Source organism: Tachyglossus aculeatus, chromosome 7 (genome assembly GCF_015852505.1).
Source record: "Tachyglossus aculeatus isolate mTacAcu1 chromosome 7, mTacAcu1.pri, whole genome shotgun sequence".
NCBI classification, from domain to species: Eukaryota; Metazoa; Chordata; class Mammalia; order Monotremata; family Tachyglossidae; genus Tachyglossus; species Tachyglossus aculeatus.
The window spans coordinates 54,049,095-54,068,498 of NC_052072.1; the positions used below are offsets into that span (position 1 = coordinate 54,049,095).

Consider the following 19,404-nt stretch of genomic DNA (forward strand, 5'->3'; position numbering starts at 1 on the left):
GTAGGGTTTCTCTCACTCTCTTGTGTTAACAATGTATTTCAATCAAACAATCAAGCAGTAGTATCTATTGAGCACTTAACTCTGTGCAGGACACTGTTGTAAGTGTTTGGAAGGGTACAATACAAGGGAATAAGCAGCATGTTTCGTGGCCACAGCAAGTTTACAGTCTAGAGGGCAAGACAGACATTAATAGAGATAAAAAAGTATTTATTTAGGGAACAGCATTGCCCCAGATTTGGAGTGGTGCTCCTCAATTTTTTACTAACATCCAGAATTCTTTCTCTGTCGTTTGTTAGTGTGGTTTTTGTTAAGCACTTACTATGTGCCAGGCACTGAACTAAGCTCTGGGGTGGATATAAACAAATCGGGTTCATTCATTCATTCATTCAATTAATCGTATTCATTGAGTGCTTACTGTGTGCAGAGCACTGTACTAAGCACTTGGGAAGTACAATTTGGCAACCGATAGATACAAACCCTACCCAACAAGTCTCACAGTCTAGAAGGGGAAGACAGACAACAAAACAAAACAAGTAGACAGGGATCAATAGCATCAAGATAGATAAATAGAATTATAGATATATACACATCATTAATAAAATAGATAGAATAGTAAAATGTATATACACAAGTGCTGTGGGGCAGGGAAGGGGGTAGAGCAGAGGGAGGGAGTAGAGGTGATGGGGAGGGGAGGAGAGGAGCAGAGGAAAAGGGAGGCTCAGTCTGGAAGGCCTCCTGGAGGAGGTGGGCTCTCAGTAGGGCTTTGAAGGGAGGAAGAGAGCTAGTTTGGCGGATGTGCGGACGGAGGGCATTCCAGGCCAGTGGTAGGATATGGGCCAGGGATCAACGGCGGGGCAGGGTTGGACACACTCCCTGTCCTGCAGGGGGCTCATAGTTTTAATCCCCATTTTATAGATAAGGTAACTGAGGCCCAGATAAGTAAAGTGACTGGCCCAAGGCCACACAGTAGACAAATGGTGGACCTAGGATTAGAACCCATGATCTTCTGACTCCTGGCTTCTGCTCTGTCCACTAGGCCCCGAAGCACTAAGCAAGATCTTACTCGGTGGGTTCTCAAGGAGCCAGTACAATCTTTTTCTCCAGCCATTCAGCCTCCTTCCACTGCTCCTTGGAGATCTCCAAGTTTGATTCTTGGAACCTGAAGTTGGCCTTACCAAAAGAACAGCATGGGGTGTCTTTCCTCTCCATCCATACCGCTACCTTTGCTGGTTCAGTCTCTCATCCTGTCCTGACTGGGTTGCTGCATCAGCCTCCTTTCTGACCACTCACCATCCTGCCTCTCTCCACTTCTGTCAGTCTATACTTCACTCTGCTGCCCGGATTATCTTTGTACAGAAATGCTCTGGGCATGTCACTCCCCTCCTCAAAAATCTCCACTGGTTGCCTGTCAACCTTCAAATCAAGCAAAAACTCCTCACTCTTGGCTTCAAGGCTGTCCATCACCTCGCCCCCTCCTACCTCACCTCCCTTCTCTCCTTCTGCAGTCCAGCCTGCACACTCTGCTACTCTGCCACTAACTTCCTCAGTGTGCCTCGTTCTTGCCTATCCCACCGTCGACCCCTGACCCACGTCCTACCTTTGGCCTGGAATGCCCTCCCTCTACACATCTGCCAATCTAGCTCTCTTCCTCCCTTCAAAGTCCTATTGAGAGCTCACCTCCTCCAGGAGGCCTTCCCAGACTGAGCCCCCCCTTTTCCCTCTCCTCCTCTTCCTCCCCATCCCCCCCTCCTTTGCTCTACCTGCTTCGCTCTTCCCCACAGCACTTGAGTATATTTGTACGTTTGTACATATTTATTACTCTATTTTATTAATGATGTGTATATAGCTATAATTCTATTTATTCTGATGGTATTGACACCTGTCTACTTGTTTTGTTCAGTTGTCTGTCTCCCCCTTCTAGACTGTGAGCCCATTGTTGGGTAGGGGCCGTCTCTATATGTTGACAATCTGTACTTCCCAAGCTCTTAGTACAGTGCTCTGCACACAGTAAGCATTCAATAAATACGATTGAATGAATGAATGCCTAAAAGGGTAGGGAAGACAGTCCTCCTTTGAACAACAACAGTTGTTCAAAGCACCAGCAGTTGCTGGTGTCCTGTCCTCCCCTCTCCCCTCCACCACTTCCCATACCAGCTCTTATTGCTGAGGGAACCAGTTTTCAGTATTGGTTTGTGTTCAGGCACATCCTTCTGATCAGTTTTAGAATGGAGTTCCATGGGTGGTAGGAGTCATTTTTTAGCTCAGGACAGTATCAAGGCCAGTGGATCAAGAATAATTATTTAATGTCAAGAAAATGCTCTGATTGGACAGAGAATCCACCACTTTTTATGTTCTGGGGGCACATGCTATACTTTTGAGAAGTTATTTATTCCTCTCAAGAGAAGTGCATAGACAATAGTATGTTGACTAGACAGAGTAAGAAACAGAGTGATCTAGCAGATAGAGCAGAGGCCTGGGAATCCAAGGACCTGGATTCTCATCCTGGCTCCACCCACTGTCTGCTGTGTGACCTTGGGCATGTCATTTAACTTCTCTTTCCCTCAGTCACTTCATCTGTAGAATGGGGATTAAGACTGTGAACTCCAGGAGGAACAGGGACTGTGTCCAACGTGATTAGCTTCTATTTGCCCTAACACTTAGTACAGTGCCTGGCATTAGTAAGCACTTAACAAATACCATTAAAAAAAAAGATACAGTTGAGTTGGTAGACATGTTCCTTACCTTCAAGGAGCTCAGAATTTAGAGGGAGAGACAGACATTAAAATCAATTGCTAATGAGGGGGGAAGGGAGAGAATAGGGATATGATAATGATGGTATTTGTTAAGTGCTTACTATGTGCCAAGCACTTTTCTAAGCGCTGAGCACTTTTGTAAGCGCTAATGTATTTCCAAGGGCCGTTGAGCAGGGGATGGATCCAAACATAGGCAGCATAGAAGGGAGGTTGAATGAGAGAAGTGAGGGCCTAGTCAGGGAGGCCTTCGGAGGAGGTGTGATTTTTAGTAATAATAATAATAATGATCGCATTTATTAAGCACTTACTATGTGCAAAGCACTGTTCTAAGTGCTGGGGAGGTTACAGGGTGATCAGGTTGTTCCCCAGGGGGCTCACAGTCTTAATCCCCATTTTACAGATGAGGTAACTGAGGCACAGAGAAGTTAAGTGACTTGCCCAAAGTCACACAGCTGACAATTGGCAGAGCCGGGATTCAAACCCATGACCTCTGCCTCCAAAACCCACGCTCTTACCACTGAGCCACGTTGCTTCTCATACAGAGCCAAGCTCCTTCTCATTATAGTAGGTCTCCTTATAGTAGGTCTACAAAGGTGGGGAGAGAGGTAGTCTGTTGGATGCCTCCGATCACTGCCTTACCAGACTGAATTTGGCAAATACTTGGGGAGAGAAAATCAATCATATTCACTGAGCACTTACTGTGTACTGGCATTGTGGTCTTAAAGTGCTTACTCTGTGTGAAGCACTTTATTAAGTGCTGGTGTAGGTACGAGATAACCAGGTCCCACATGGCTCACAGTCAAAGAAGGAGGGAGAACAAGAGTTTCATTCTCATTTTGTAGGTGAGGAAACTGAAGCACAGAGAAGTTAAGTGATTTGTTCAAGGTCCCACAGCAGGCATGTGGCAGAGCTGGAATTAGAACCCAAGTCCTCTGACTCCCAGGCCTGTGCCCTTTCCACGAGGCCACACTTCTTCTCACATGCTTGGGAGGGAGAGTGATCTAACAGAATATATGGGGTGTAGAGGATTGGCAAGTAGTAATAGTATTTATTGAATTACTACTTGTTGTGATGCACTGTACTAAGTGCTTACACAGTGTAGAATAAAGACACATTCCTTGTCCACCAGGAGCTAACACTCTAGTGGGAGACATACAAATATTTGCATCTAGAGTGATCAAAGCAAATAATTGAATATATATATTGAACATATATATATATATATATATATATATATATTGAATATTGAATCAATATATTCAGTTATTTGCTTTGATCACTCTGGATGCAAACATTTGTGTGTCTGTTTCCCATTAGAGTGTTAGCTCTATATAAATTTTGGGAGGGGGGGGGTATAAATAATTTCTTAGGTGCTATAGTTGGCTAATGGATTTATCCAGTTCAAGTTGTTGGGGGATTAGCCAAGGAAGTCTTACTGGAGCACATGCGATATTAGGAAGGTTTGAATATGTGAAATTAAGAGTGAGAGAAGATAGAAGGCTGGCTTGGGAGGAACGAAGGTAGTGTACTGGGGCAGAGCTGGGAGGAGAGAGCGGACAGGGAGTCTGCTAGTTGTGGGAGAGCCTTAAGGCCCATTGGGAGGGGTTCTTGTTTGCTGTGGAGGCACACGGGGAGCAGGGGAGAGACCTGGACCAGGTGACCCTTCAAGAAAGCGATCCATGGAGCAGGAGTAATAATAATAATGTGTGGTATTTGTAAAGTGCTTACTACCGTGCAGGCACTTACCAAGTGCTGGTGTAGATACAAGGTACATGAACTGTGTCCAACCCCCACATTGGGATCACAGTCTTAGTAGCTTTTGGCCAGGAGAGAGGCTGGAGGCTGAAGCAGTATCAATCAATCAATGGTATTTGAGTACAATACTGCAGAATTAGCAGGCAGCAGAGAAAGCAGTGAGGTCTAGTGGAGAGAGCACAGGCCTGGGAATAAGAGGTCCTGAGTTTTAATCCCAGCCTCGTCACTTGTCAGCTGAGGACCATGGGCAGGTCACTTCTCTGTGCCTCTCAGTTCCCTCATCTGCATAATGGGGATTCAAAGCCTGTTGTCCCTCTTACTTAGACTGTGAGCCCCATGTGGGAGCTGGTGATCTCGGATCTACCACGGCGCTTAGTACGGCGCCACACAAAGATCACAGCTCACTGATAGTTGAGCGGTACTAGGAGCCGAGCTTGGGTGATGGCCTTTTGTGGGCAGCAGAAGGAGTGGATGCGGGAAAAGCCACGCAGGGTGAGCCAGGAGGGTTTGGTGGGAGGAGACTGAACGTGACAGTGGAAAGATGGATTGGAGTCGAGGCTCACCCTAAGCGTGTGGGCTTCTGGGATGGAGAATCGTGGAGGTGTCAATCTATCTGGGAAAGGGGGAAGAGTGAGAGGAGTAGAGGACTCGGAACAGACCCCGCTGAATGAGGATGAGAGGCTGAGAGGAGCCAGAATGAAAAATACATCACTGGTATTTATGGAGCGATTACTGTGGGCAGAGCACTCTACTGAGTGCTGTGGAGAGAGTACAATATATAACAGAGTTGATAGGAGGATGGTCAGAGAAGTAGGAGGAGAACCAGGTTAGCCCCATGTCAGCAAAGGTAAGGTCTAGGAGTTTTCCGAGGGAAGGGGAGGGATCCTTGGTGTCAGAAGCCCCTGAGAGGTTAAGGGCCACCAGAATCGAGCTTAGTGCCCTGGACCATTGGCCTTTTGGAGGTCATGGGGGACCATGGAAGGAGCAGATTGGGTGGGGCCAAGGGGTCATTCGTGCATTCATTCATACAATCAATCATATTTATAGAGTGTATACTGTGTGCAGAGCACTGTACTATGCACTTGGGAGAGTGTACATTACAACAGTAAACACTCAGATTCCTTGCCCGCAATGACCTTACAGTCTTGAGGTGGGGAGACAGAAAGCAATGCAAATAAATAAAATAAAATTACAGATATGTACATAAGTGCTGTGGGGCTGGGAGGGGGAAGTGCCAAGGGAGCAAGTCAGGGCGGTGCAGAAGGGAGTAGGAGATGAGGAAAAGTAGGGTTTCGTCTGGGAAGGCCTGTTGGAGGAGATGGGCCTTCAATAAGGCTTTGAAGCGGGAAGGTGGAGGGAGAGTAAGAGTGAGAAGGGAGGTCATTCCAGGCCAGAGGCAGGACATGGGCTTGTGGTTGGTGGCGAGACAGGTGAGATGGAGGCACAGTGATAAGTTAGCATTAGAGGAGCAAAGTGTGTGGGCTGGGTTGTAGTAGAGAAGCAAGGTGAGATAGGAGGGGGCAAGGTGTTGGAAAGCTTTAAAGCCAGTGGTGAGACGTTTTTGTTTGATGCGGAGGTGGATGGACAACTACTGTAGCTTTTGGAGGGGAGGGGTGATGTGTCCTGAACATTTCTGTAGAAAAATGATCCAGCAGCAGAGTGAAGTATGGACTGGAGAGGGGTCCACAATCAGATTGCAGAAGATCCAGAAGAGAGTTGGTGGAGAGGAGAGTCAAGGAGCCGTTTGACCTGTTTTTGGAGTTTAGATAGAAATGGGAGCAGGGCACAGAGAGAACCCCAACCTACAACCTCTGGGGGAGTAGAGGAGAGGAAGTAACCCCTATTGGGATCGTTAGGGAACCCCCCAGAGCCCAATCAGTCGATTGGTCAGTGGTATTTATTGAGTGCTTACTATGTGCAGAGCACTGTACTGCTTGGCAGAACAATGTCACCAGACAGCGATGTCACCTGATCCCCATCATCATTCATTCAATTGTATTTATTGAGCACTTACTGTGTTCAGAGCATCTGGGGAACCCAAGTAACCCCAAGTTTCTGTGGGCTGAGAAGGTGCATCAGGAGTTTTTCCCATCAGGACAGAGCTGGGGACAGGCCAGCTGTTGACATGGACACGTGTCCATGTGGGTTTTCAGTACAACAGGACTGTAAATGAAGTGAAAAACAGCAGCTACTCAGGCCTGTAAACATTCAGCTTGTTTGGACACATTTCCCAGACAGTGTGATTTTTGAGATGACATGATAATTGCTTCCTGAGTTAATGGTAAATTTCGAGAGCATGCAGCTTCATTAGGATGATCTCCCAGTTGATGGTGGCAATTAAATCCAGGTGTTTAGCAACTACAGGGTAGCACTATCATTTCCTTTTTAGATCGACAACAGGGAAAAAGTTTTTCCAGTATATTGGTCGATCTATTCAAACTTAGAATTTTGGCTGTTTGAAAGATGGGGAACAAAGGATAAGAAATTCCTCCCTGCCGGCCCATTTACACCCAGATTCATTTTTCCCTCCTCCCAATGATAGATATGTACCTAAACCATTCAATCAATTAATCAGTCAATGGGATTGAGAGCTTTCTGTACCAAGCACTTGGGAAAGTACAGTATGACAAACTGGTAGGCGCAGTCCCCGCGCACAAGAAGAAGCAGTGTGCCAAACTGGATAGAGCAGCAGGACCTGGGTTCTAATTCTGGCCCCACCACTTCTCTTTTGTGTGACCTTGGGCAAGTCACTTTGCTTCTCTTTGCCTCTGTAAAGTGGGGGTTAAGCCTCTGAGCCCCATGTGGGACAGGGACTGCGTCCAACCTGATTAACTTGTAACTGCCCCAGTGCCTAGAACAGTACTTGGCACATAGTAAGCACTCAACAAATACCATCATTATTAAGGAGCTTACAGTCGAGAGCAGGAGGCAGGCCTTAGAATAAATTACAGATGAGGACGTACACCCATGCTCCCTGCTTTTTAGCTTTGGAGAGTAATAGGCAAGACCATTCCTGAGGCCACCCATGGGGGCCTTCCTCCCACCTTCAGGCTCAGAGCAGTCGAGTACCCAATCATTCAATCAATCAGTAGTATTTATTGAGCACTTACTACATGAAGAGCACTGTACTAAGGGCTTGGGAGAGTACAATACAAGAGTATTAGCCGACACGTTCCCTGCCCATAACGAGCTTGCCATCTAGAAAGTCATATTTCATCACTTACTGTGTGCAGAGCACTGTTCTTAAGAACTCAGGAAAGAACAAAACAGTAATTGGGAGGCACTATCCGTGCCCATAGCAGCTTATGCTGAGCTGGGGAAGAGCGACAATAAAATAAATTACAGATAGGGGAAGTAGAGTACAAGATATTTACGGAAGTGCTATGGGGCTGGAGTTAATGTCAAAGTGCTTAAAGGGATCATTCATTGAATTGTATTTAATGAGAGCTTATTACTTGCAGAGCATTGTACTAAGAGCTTGGGAAAGTACAATACAACAATAAACAGTGACACTACACAGTACAGAGGGGAGTGTGGTGGGGAAAGGAGAGCTTAGACAGGACTTAATCCCCTAGACCGTAAACTCATTGTGGGCAGAGAATGTGTCTGCCACCCCTGTTATACTGTACTCTCCCAAGCACTTAGTAAGCACTCAATAAATGCCATTTTTGATGATGATGGTGGAAGGGAAGCAGTGTGGCCTAGTGGATGGAGCATGGGCCTGGGAGTCAGAAGGACCTGGATTCTAATGCCAGCTCTGCCACATATCTGCTGTGTGACATTGGGCAAGTCACTTCACTTCTCTGGGCCTCAGTTACCTCATCCGTAAAATGGGGATTGAGATTCCGTAAAATGGGGATTGAGATTGTGAGCGCCACGTGGGACAAGGGACAGGGTCGAACCCAGTTTGCTTGTATCCATCCCAGCGCTTAGTAAAGTGCCTGGCACATAGTAAATGCTTAAATACCATGGTTATTATTATTACTATTCTTACTTTCGAAGACCTCTTGGAGGAGGTGAGATTTTTAGGAGGCTAGAGTTTGCAGAGGATGAGGAAAGTAGGAAGTCCTTGCCTGGAAGGTGTTGGCGTGACCTCAACACAGGGACATGCCACCCTGGAGTTAGATCGGGATCCTTAATAGATGTTTTCAGTACACCCATTCTGGGAACTACCTCAAGGGAAAGCTTAAGGGTAAGCTTATTCCTGCCCTCCTAACTCTCTGTGGGCACATCAACAAAACTTCCTTGTACTAACAGAATGCTTGATTTAACCTGCACCAGTGTGTAATTAATGTTCCTTTGGACTCTTGGGAAAAAGCCGAAAGGCTCATTGAATCAATTAGAAAAAGATTTGTTGAGGTTTGAGGGACCCTCACCTAGACCTCAAAGGTGAAACAGTTTATGTTTTTGTCATGTCATTCAGCTCTGAAGGAAAAAAAATTCTGCTCATAAAGAATTCAGACCATCCACAGTAAGAACAAATTGCCAATTTATGTTCTAATGCAGTGAAGGATACTGTACTTTCCCTTTCTTTTCTAATCCCGGTTCCACCACTTGTCTGCTATGTGACCTTGGGCAAGTAACTTCTCTTCTCTGTGCCACAGTTACCTTGTCTATAAAATGGGGATTACGAGAGTGATCCCCACGTGGGACAGGGACAGTGTCCAACCCGATTTACTTGTACCCACCCCAGCACCTAGTAAAATGCCTGGTGCACAGTAAGTGCATAACAAATACCATAGTTATTATCATTATGATTATTATTATTGTGAGAGAAAGTCTGGTCATCCAAGGGCTTAGCTATTTTTCCCACTGCTGCAAAGCTCATAAGAAATGTTCTCCCGGGTCAGACTGACGGTCCATCCAGGGCAGACGGGGTTTTGAACAGTAAAAGACACTGGTGGGAACCAGATAATGGTCACCCTCCCTCCTCATCCCCTCTTCCTGCCGTGGTTATGGAGAGATCGCCCACAGACCAAACTCTAGCCTCTTACAAGCCTCCCAGAAACCATTGTCCAGGTAGTTATCTGAACCAGAGAACTAGCGTGACCTAGTGGCTAGAGTATGGGTCTGGGAGTCAGAAGGACCTTGGTTCTAATCTCGGCTCTGCCACTTGTCTGCCGTGTGACCTTGGGTAAGTCAGTTCACTTCTCTGTTCTGTCCCCTCATCTTTAAAATTGGGATTAAGACTGTGAGCCCCACATGGGACATGGACTGTGTCCAAACTGATAACCTTGTATCTACCCCAGTGCTTAGTATAGTGCCTGGCACGTAGTAAGTGCTTAAATACCATTAAAAAAAAAAACCCCAAAACCCTTCTCCAGCCTTACTTAGACTGTCACTCTAATTTTTTTCCTTATAATCTAAACTTGCTCCTCATCTATAGTATTTGTTGAGTGCTTGCTATGTGCAAAGCACTGTACTAAGCCCTCAAGGGAATACAATGCAACAGAATTGGCAGACACGTTCCCTGCCCACAGCATATTATGTCCTGCCTACCCGTGCGTTTCTGCAGGTCTTCTTGGATCCTTGCACAAAAATGTTTTATGGCATAAGTTGCAGTAGCACAATGTGGCCTCATCTTGTTGGGCTTTGGCTAAAGTCTTTTTTTTTCCCAGCAGTGAGCCGACTTCTTCCTGGGAAGGTAAATTAGCTATCTTCTGCTGTTAGAGATATTTTGTGAGTAGCTTCATTTGAAAAGTTCAGCATTATAAAGATTTTCAGCATGATGCCTGAACAAAGTTTTGGCCTTGACAGTGAAGCAGCAGAAATTTTTTAGTATTAGGAATCATTCATTAAGCACTTACTCTGTACAGAGCACTATACTAAGCAATGGGAAAGAGCACACAGGTGGGAACTAGAAAAGGACCCTGTTCCTTTGAGATGCTGATTGAAAACATCTTCTCTGAGGTTTCGGAGTGTTTGGAGACTTAGAGCTAAAGTGGAAAATGGCAAAAGATTTGAGAAGGAGAAACCCTTCACTTCTGGACAATTGTCCAGCACACTTTTGCTATTCCATAGAGTAGGAAACTCACTGAATGATGAATGTGACAGACTCACGTATGTCAGTCCCCACTCTTGAAATAATAAAAATATGCTTTGGTCTAGAATAGGAAGACCAGCACACATTTGGACTTCAGAATCCACTCTGAAGTATTCATTGTTACAAAACAAAAAAAAAGGGCAAAGTTCTCTAAAATGAGAGTTTACATCAAACTATTTATAACGTTTTTTTCATTTCTTTTGTTATACTCACTACACTAGACTTTTCACCCACTGGACCTATTTGTCTCCTTCCTTTAACCCACCAATTTGTCTATTTTTCAGTTTGTGTCGCCTGCTTCTGTGGTCATAAATTGTTTATGTGCTTTTGTTTTTAATCTTTAGGGCCTCCATTTTTTTTGCAATCGGAAGTGAAAATTTCAACCTTCTATCTATCTTATTTAAGCTGTTAAAATTGTCACTTTGCTTTACTGGTTGTTTGTCACTTATTGTTAGCATTATAGAGCCTGGGGATTAGTTTCCTGGGGAGATTGTGAATTTCCACCTTGCAAAATATCTCCTTGTCCCCCCGCCCCCCTCCCCCCAAAAAAAAAACAGTTGTGAAAGGCTAAAGTACTCTCTTAGGAGTAGGGGATTGGGCTAGTTGGTCTCTTTCACCTTTGATTTTTTTTATTTGATTTTGCTAAAATCCAGTCTTGGATCTAGAAAGGAGTGTAGTGAAGTGAAAGGAGTTCACTTCAAAGATATAAAGTTACCGTGCATACATTTTCAGCAGTGAAGAAAGTATATTCTCTATATTCCCTTTTTCCCTGAGAGTCAGAGACACCTAATAGTGCCAGGTGGTAGGGAAGCCCTAATGGTCAGTGCCATAAGGGAAACTGGTCTGATGTTTCAGTTCTGCTCCAAGACTCAGGAGCTGCTGAAATCATACTGAAGATGCGGCATTTATCTTGGCTCATCTCAGAGGGTGATGGTTTCAATTCCATTCTCACAAGAGCAAGCCCACTCTATGTTTGTGAGGGCAAAATAATTTATGTGCATTCAGTGTTCAGGTTCATTGAACAATTGTCATTTAACTGTCAGACACATTGCATGGTTTCACTACCAAATTCTGAACCTTTTGGCTCTTATCAGTCAAGAATGTTTGAGTACTGGCTGTGTGCAGAGCACTGTACTAAGTGCTTGAGAGATGACAGTCCAACAGAGTTGGTAGAAGTGAACCCTGCCCACAAAGAGTGTACAGCCTGCTGTGGAAGGTAGATCTGAAAGTAAATTTCGGGTAGGGGAAATAATAGTGTATAAGGCTATTTATATCTAGATTGTAAGCTCCTTGTGGGCAGGGAACATGTCTACCAACTGTGATTTATTGTACTCTCCCAAACACTTAGTACAGTGCTCTTACTAGTAAGCTTTCAGTAAATACCAGGTGCTATGGGGCTGGGTTGAATATTGCCTATGCTTCCTGACAGCTAAACTGAGGGTACCTGACCTACCTTGTCACAGTACTCTGCTTAAAAAATTTGCCAGTGATCATGTCTTTCTGCTCAGAGGTGAGATAAAAATTTTGTTTTACATACAAAACTATTAATTTTCCCCAAATGATTTTTTTTTAGATACTTGACAGGCCAAGCAGAATGGCTAAAGTATATTTTAAAAAGTCCATAAAATCCAGGCCTGTTTTATTCTGGTTAGTTAAGGGCAAGTTAATCATTACAGTTATTTTACATTTCATTCAAGTACTAGTTTAGAAATTGCAGAATCAGGGGTGAAGGTGCAAGGGAGCCCATTGTTACGTAGGGACCGGCTCTATATGTTGCCAACTTGTACTTCCCAAGAGCTTAGTATAGTGCTCTGCACACAGTAAGTGCTCAATAAATACAATTGAATGAATGAATGAAAGGGAGCATTGATTCTTTTTAGGCACCAGGTGCTTGGGCATCCTTGGGGCCAACGAGCCCAGTGTGGTCAGGCGGCTTCAATCAGGAGGGTAGTGAAACGGATGTCAGTTATTGACTCCTGCCATCAGAACAGCAGTCCCATCCATGTCCCTAGTTACCCTTCACCTGGCTGGAAGAGGAAGCAGAATGAGCCTGATCAGCAGACAAAACCAAAGAGGGTCAGTCTGCAGAGCCAGGTGGTTCATTCATTCAACTGTATTTGAGTGCTTACTGTGTGTGGAGCACTGTATGTACTAAGCGCTCAGGAGAGTCCAGTACAACAATAAACAAATACATTACCTACCCGCAATGTGGTTGGTGGTGAAAGAATGTCTGTGAGAAGCAGAGTGACCCAGTGGGAAGTACGTGGGCCCAAGGGTCAGAGGACTTGGGTTCTAATGCCGGCTCTGCCCCTTGCCTGATGGGTGACCTTGGGCAAGTCATTTCACTTCTCTGTACCTCAGCTTCCTCTGCTGTAAAATGGGGATTCTGTACCTTTTTCCCTCCTGCGTAGACCATGAGCCCCATTTGGGACAGAGACTCTATCCAGTTAACTTGTATCTATTCCAGCATTTAGGACAGCGCTTGACACATAGTGAGAGCTTAACAAACACCATCATTATTAGTTATAATGATAACTATAATTATAAGGATAAAAAAATCACAGTCAGTGGTATTTATTGAGTGCTTACTATGTGCAGAGTACTTTATTAAGCACTTGGGAGAGTCCAATACAACAGAATTAGCATACACATTCCCTGCCCATAATGAGCTTAGAGTTTTGTATATATTGCTTTCCATTAGTATAACTAGCTAAGCACTATTTATTCCCTTCTCCAACTTTCCCTTCTTTTTATCCCTCTGTTGGCAGTTTATTCTGTGTCTGTCTCCTCTGTCAGCTACACAGTTGGTTTGAAGGGAAGAGCAAGGCTCTTGGAATCAGGAGACTTGACTGCTGAACCATCTATGGCTTTCCTTGAAGTGAACAGTCAATCAATCAGTGGTATTTATTGAGCGCTTACTAGGTGCAGAGTCCGGTACTAAGCACTTGGGAGAATTAGCAGACACGTTCCCTGCCCAAAACGAGCTTACAGTCTAGAAGGACTCCTGAAAAATAGTGGGCAGCGCCTGCCGAGTCCCGGCCTTTTGGCCCACCAGCTTCAGTGCTAGGCGGCAGTCAATTTGGGTCCATGCATGGCAGAAGCTTCTCTGTGCACTCGGCAAGATAGTGTACTCTTGTTTGCTGACTGGCAAGGGCCCGAGGGTGCGAGCTATCCACTGGGGCAACGATCCTTTCCCTCACGCACGTTGTCTGCCCTTCTGGAAGAGGACTCCAACACTATTCTCGTCAAGCTCTTCAAGAGCAGGGATGGTGTCCTGTACCGCTAGGGTGCATTCCCAGGCGCTTTATCCAGTGATCTGTAGGCTTGGGTCCAGGAGGAACCAGCCTCCCGAATAAGAAGAATCTACTATTTTGATTCCCCCAGTTTATCTACCAGGAACATAGTTCTCAGTGTTGTCTACAGCTTTCTTCCACTTTGTAGAATAATGAATTCACTCGCTTTGTTATATTTGTCATCCATATTCATATTTGCCTCATTTCAGAGAAAAGCAAGCATAGCATAGCCTTGGATAACAAACTAAAGTATGAGTGCTCACTGCGTCTTACCATATCCTAAGGTATATTTTTGTTTGAGACGATTGCACGGTACATCGCCAGTATTTGGTTTGGGGATAGCCTTCTATGAGTTGATGCTTATTTCATTTTTGTAGTCGATACTTAACTGGTTCTAACAATAATCTCTTTCTGTTTTCTATAGAAGTTGCCGAGCTTGAAGCTAATTTGCCTTGTAAGTATTGAATCCCAAACCCAAACTTTCAAACAGTATAAAGTGGATGAATGATAAGGATTTATTTTGGACCTGATAACCCTGACCAACAAGGAGCCTCCATTTCGTTCGTCTAGATAGTCTAATAATAATTTTGATATTTAAATAATTACTATGTGCTAGGCAGTAATGTAGATATCACACAATCAGATCAGTCACATTCCTGTCCCACTTGGGGCTTTCAGTCTAGGGTGAATGTCATTGCTCTTAGAGTTAACTGTTAGGAAACAATATCAGTCTTTTCCAGAAACTCTAATGCTAATGATAATGATAATTGTGGTATTTAAGTTCTTTCTATGTGGTAAGCACTGGGATAGAAAAATAGTCCCTGTCCCTCATGGAGTTCACAGTCTAAATCAGTAAATCAGTGGTATTTATTGTGCGCTTACTACTTGCAGAGCACTGTACTAAATTCTTGGGTGAGTACAGTACAACAGAATTAGCAGACACGTTCTCTACCCCTAACGAGCTTACAGGAGAATGCGTGTTATATCCCCATTTTACAGATGAGGAAATCAATCAATCAATCAATCAATCAATCGTATTTATTGAGCGCTTACTATGTGCAGAGCACTGTACTAAGCGCTTGGGAAGTACAAATTGGCATCACATAGAGACAGTCCCTACCCGATAGTGGGCTCACAGTCTAAAAGGGGGAGACAGAGAACAGAACCAAACATACCAACAAAATAAAATAAGTAGGATAGAAATGTACAAGTAAAATAAATAAATAAATAAATAAACAGAGTAATAAATCTAAGGCACAGGGAAGTTACATGACTTGCCTGAGGTCACACAACAGGTAAGTGGCAGTACTGGAATTAGAACCTTGGTCCTTCGACTCCCAGCCATATGCAGTTTCCATTAGGTCATGTTTGCCTTGATGGGCTGGTCTTTATGGTTTAGGGTCTGCTTTTGTTTTTTATTTACAAACACTAGAGTAGCCAAGTTTTATTTAAATAGAGGTTTTTTATGAGTTCATCAAATCACCATTATTAATAAAGCAATCTGAATGCCAAGCGCTATTCTAGGTACCAGAGGAGATATACAATCAACATACATAGATCGCTCTCTACCCTAAAACAGGTCACAATTGAAACTGTCAGGGGAGGAGACAATACCTTTTAAAAGAGTACAGCGCTCTCAAAATTCTGACAAGGTTTATTAAAACAGAGAGACAGTCTGCGGTGGTGAGGAACTTCAAAAATTTCCATCAAGGAGTTTATTCACCAACTGCCTATGCAGAAAGCAAATGTATTGTGATTTTTTTTTCCCACCATTTTGAAAGGCTGGATAGTCTCCTCTTGGGTATTCTGGTCTCTGCAGGTAATCATTGAGCTTCTCTCCCAGCTGTGTGGAAGTGGAGAGGGGCCTGGAAGGCCCAGTCTCTTAGGCATCACTGCTCCGATGGTCCCTAAACTAAGCCAAGCCAGTTTCAGTGTAACAAATTTTTAGATTAATGAACACACATCCATGGTTCCCAGAGGATGGTTAAAATGATACTGCCACAGACTGAACAGATGTTTACCAGTGTTTCTCTCCCACTCATAACTTATCTGCTAGACTCCCATCCAATTCCACTGGGATGTGAGCTTTTGCCCATGTGACATGGGGGAGGGAGGTGTGAAAGTTACTAAAAGGGGGATAGTTAAGCTTCTTCATGAATCGCTTGAATTTTTGTCTGAGTTTTTCAGCTCCCTCGGGCTGATCAGTTTTTTTGAATTTGGAAGAAAGCAACAGTTCTTTGTATAAAATATTCTACCCTCGATGCCATTTATGATGTAATTACTTTCATTGAGAACTCCCAGGGTTTAACCATGCGTCAGAAGACAGGAATGGTTTTGCCATAAAGTCTGCTATATTCCTTTATCCCGGGAGGTGCCGTCCCCGGAGCTCTTGAGGCAAAAACCCATCAGCACTTGGCCCCAATTCACCCCCATGGGCTGCGGATTGGGGGCCACGGAGCCCCTCATCTGCTTGCTCTGGAAGCACCTGCTAGCTTGTCTACCTGCCTGCTCTGGGCTTTGTATGGTCAGTCAGTGGTATTTATTGAGTGCTTACTGTGTGCGGAGCACTGCACTAAATGCATAGGAGAGTACAATACAACAATAAACAGGCCCATTTCCTGTTTATTCTGGTGTTCAGGCACTGCACCCCTGTTCTCTTTGCCCTTGTGACCCAAAGAGATGGCACTGCCAGGGAAGGATGCCAAGAAAGATCAGGGTATGCGGCACAGCACCCCACGTGACTGTGTCACGTGAATTCATTCATTCAATCATATTTATTGAGCGCTCACTATGTGCAGAGCACTGTACTAAGTGCTTGGGAAGTACAAGTTGGCAACTTATAGAGACGGTCCCTACCCAACAGCGGGCTCACAGTCTAGAAGGGGGAGACAGACAACAAAACAAAACATGTGGTCAGGTGTCAGGTCATCAGACTAAATAGAAGTAAAGCTAGGTGCACATCATTGAAAAAATAAATAGAACAGTAAATATGTACAAGTAAAATGAATAGAGTAATAAATCTGTACAAACATGTACAGGTGCTGTGGGGAGGGGAAGGAGGTAGGGCGTGGGGATGGGGATGGGGAGAGGAAAAAGGGGGCTCAGTCTGGGAAGACCTCCTGGAGGAGGTGAGCTCTCAGTAGGGCTTTGAAAGGAGGAAGAGAGCTAGCTTGGTGGATGTGTGGAGGGAGGGCATTCCAGGCCAGGGGGAGGACATGGGCCAGGGGTCGACAGCAGGACAGGCAAGAACAAGGTACAGTGAGGAGGTTAGCAGCAGAGGAATGGAGGGTGCGGGCTGGGCTGTAGAAGGAGAGAAAGGAGGTGAGGTAGGAGGGGGCGAGGTGATGGAGAGCCTTGAAGCTGAGAGTGAGTTTTTGCTTGATGCGTAGGTCGACTGGTAGCCACTGGAGATTTTTGAGGAGGGGAGTAACATGCCCAGAGCGTTTCTGCACAAAGATGATCTGGGCAGCAGCGTGTAGTATAGACTTAAGTGGGGAGAGACAGGAGGATGGGAGATTAGAGAGGAGGCTGATGCAGTAATCCAGTCGGGATAGGATGAGAGATTGAACCAGCAAGGGAGCAGTTTGGATGGAGAGGAAAGGGCGGATCTTGGCACTGTTGCGGAGGTGAGACTGGCAGGTTTTGGTGATGGATTGAATGTAAGGGTGAACGAGAGGGCAGAGTCGAGGATGACACCAAGGTTGCGGGCTTGTGAGACGGGAAGGATGTGGTAGTGCCATCTGCAGCGACAGGAAAGGTCATGGAGAGGGCAGGGTTTGGGAGGGAAGATAAGGAATTCAATCTTTCATGTTACCTGAACTCTGGGCGGCAGCGGGAGCAGCAGTGTTGGTGGTTACAAACTCTTGGAGCTCTCTGGGAGGGAAGCATGCTGCCAACTGGGCATGCTCAGCACTGCTCCTTCAAGTCACAGGCAGGGAATGTCTGTTCATTGTCGTACTCTCCCAAGCATGTAGTACAGTGCTCTGCACACAGAAAGCACTCAATAAATAGGACTGACTGATGGACTACCTGCCACTTCGGGCCAGTGGGCCCTCTGAAGGGGCGGGTCCAGTATTAGAGGAGCTCTCCTGGGTCTCTGAATTCAAATATCATAAAAAAGTTATCTCATGATCAATCAACTCATCGAAGGCATTTATTGAGCAAGTCTCTTAACTTCTCTGTGTCTTAGTGACATCATCTGTAAAACATGGGGATTAAGATTGTGAGCCCCATGTGGGTCAGGATCTGTGATCAACCCGATTTGCCTGTATTGACCCCCGTGCTTAGTACAGTGCCTGGAACATAGCACTTCGCAGGGACCAAAAAAAAAAAATCCTGTGGGGCTGAGGGAGAGGTGCATAAAGGTGCAAGTGCAAGTTGGTAGACCTGAGCGGACCTGATCCCTTGCCTCAAGGAGCCTAAAGATTATGTTGTGCTAATACTTCCTTACTTCCCCATTCCCACCTTTGTGATACAATGATAGAAACAATTGATATTTATCGTTTATACTTGAGAATTGATGTTTAGGGAACTTGGACAAGTTTGACCCATACTCTCACCCAGGTGGCAGATGTAAAGGGCACATTGGAGTTTTAACCGTCTAAATGTCTCACTTTAAATCTCATTTCATTCATTTGTAATTTACCCTGATTTGGGCTATAGAGCAAGATTCCAGTTCTTGAGAGAGACAGGGAGGCTCTGAGACAATTTACGGTAGTACAAGTGGACCGTCATGAATGCCTGCCATTTCGGTTGCCAGGAGGAAGTTAGTGTAGGTTCTGTTGTAATAGTCTTATAATATTGTTTGTCTGGCCACTAGGTGCTATATATAACGCCTCTGCACTTGAGCTTTTCAAGCCATTCATAGCGGGTGTTGTCAGTGCTGACCAACGCAGAGCTTTCCATAGTTATACAGAGGGCTCAGGGAGCGGTACATAATGAGGAATTACACTCAATCCATAGGATTGATTGAGTGCTTACTGTGGGCAGAGCACTATAGTTACTCAGTGCTTGGGAGAGTACAACACAACGGAGTTGATAGACATGCTCCCTACCCACAAGGAGCTTACAATCTAGAGGCAGACATTAATATATGTTGAGGATAGTACCAGGGTTATGGGCTTGTGGGATGGGGAGGAGGGTGGTGCTGCCTACAGTTACTATACAGTCGGGGAGGATAGGGTTTGGGTGGGAAGATGAGGAGAAGTTCTGTTTTGGACATGTCAAGCTTGAGGTGTTGGCGAGACATCCAAGTAGAGTTGTCCTTAAGGCAGAAGGAAATGCGAGATGGCACAGAAGGAGAGAGATCGGGACTGGAGATGTAGATTTGGGAATCTCTCAGTGGAAGCTCATTAGTTCAGGAAGGAGCGCAAGAACGGAAGAGCTGATGGGCTGAATCCTGGCCGTGCTCAAGTTCAAAGATTTGGGATGGAGTTCTTCAAAATCCAGTACCACAAACAGTGCTGCTTGGAGAAGGGCAGGTTCACTGACACCTTACTGCTTCAATCTTTGGCATTTATAGAGTGCTTACTGTGTTCAAAGTACTGAGGTAGTAATCCTG

General features: G+C 45.0%; 1 protein-coding gene across 2 annotated transcripts in view; it reads left to right on the forward strand.

The window, feature by feature from the left end:
- Positions 1-19,404, forward strand: part of UBE2F (ubiquitin conjugating enzyme E2 F (putative)) — a 158,597-nt gene that overhangs the window by 25,592 nt on the left and 113,601 nt on the right. For both annotated transcript variants that reach the window (XM_038749771.1, XM_038749772.1), the window contains exon 3: positions 14,269-14,298. In XM_038749771.1, the coding sequence (XP_038605699.1) occupies positions 14,269-14,298 (30 nt within the window). The remainder of the gene's footprint in view (positions 1-14,268; positions 14,299-19,404) is intronic.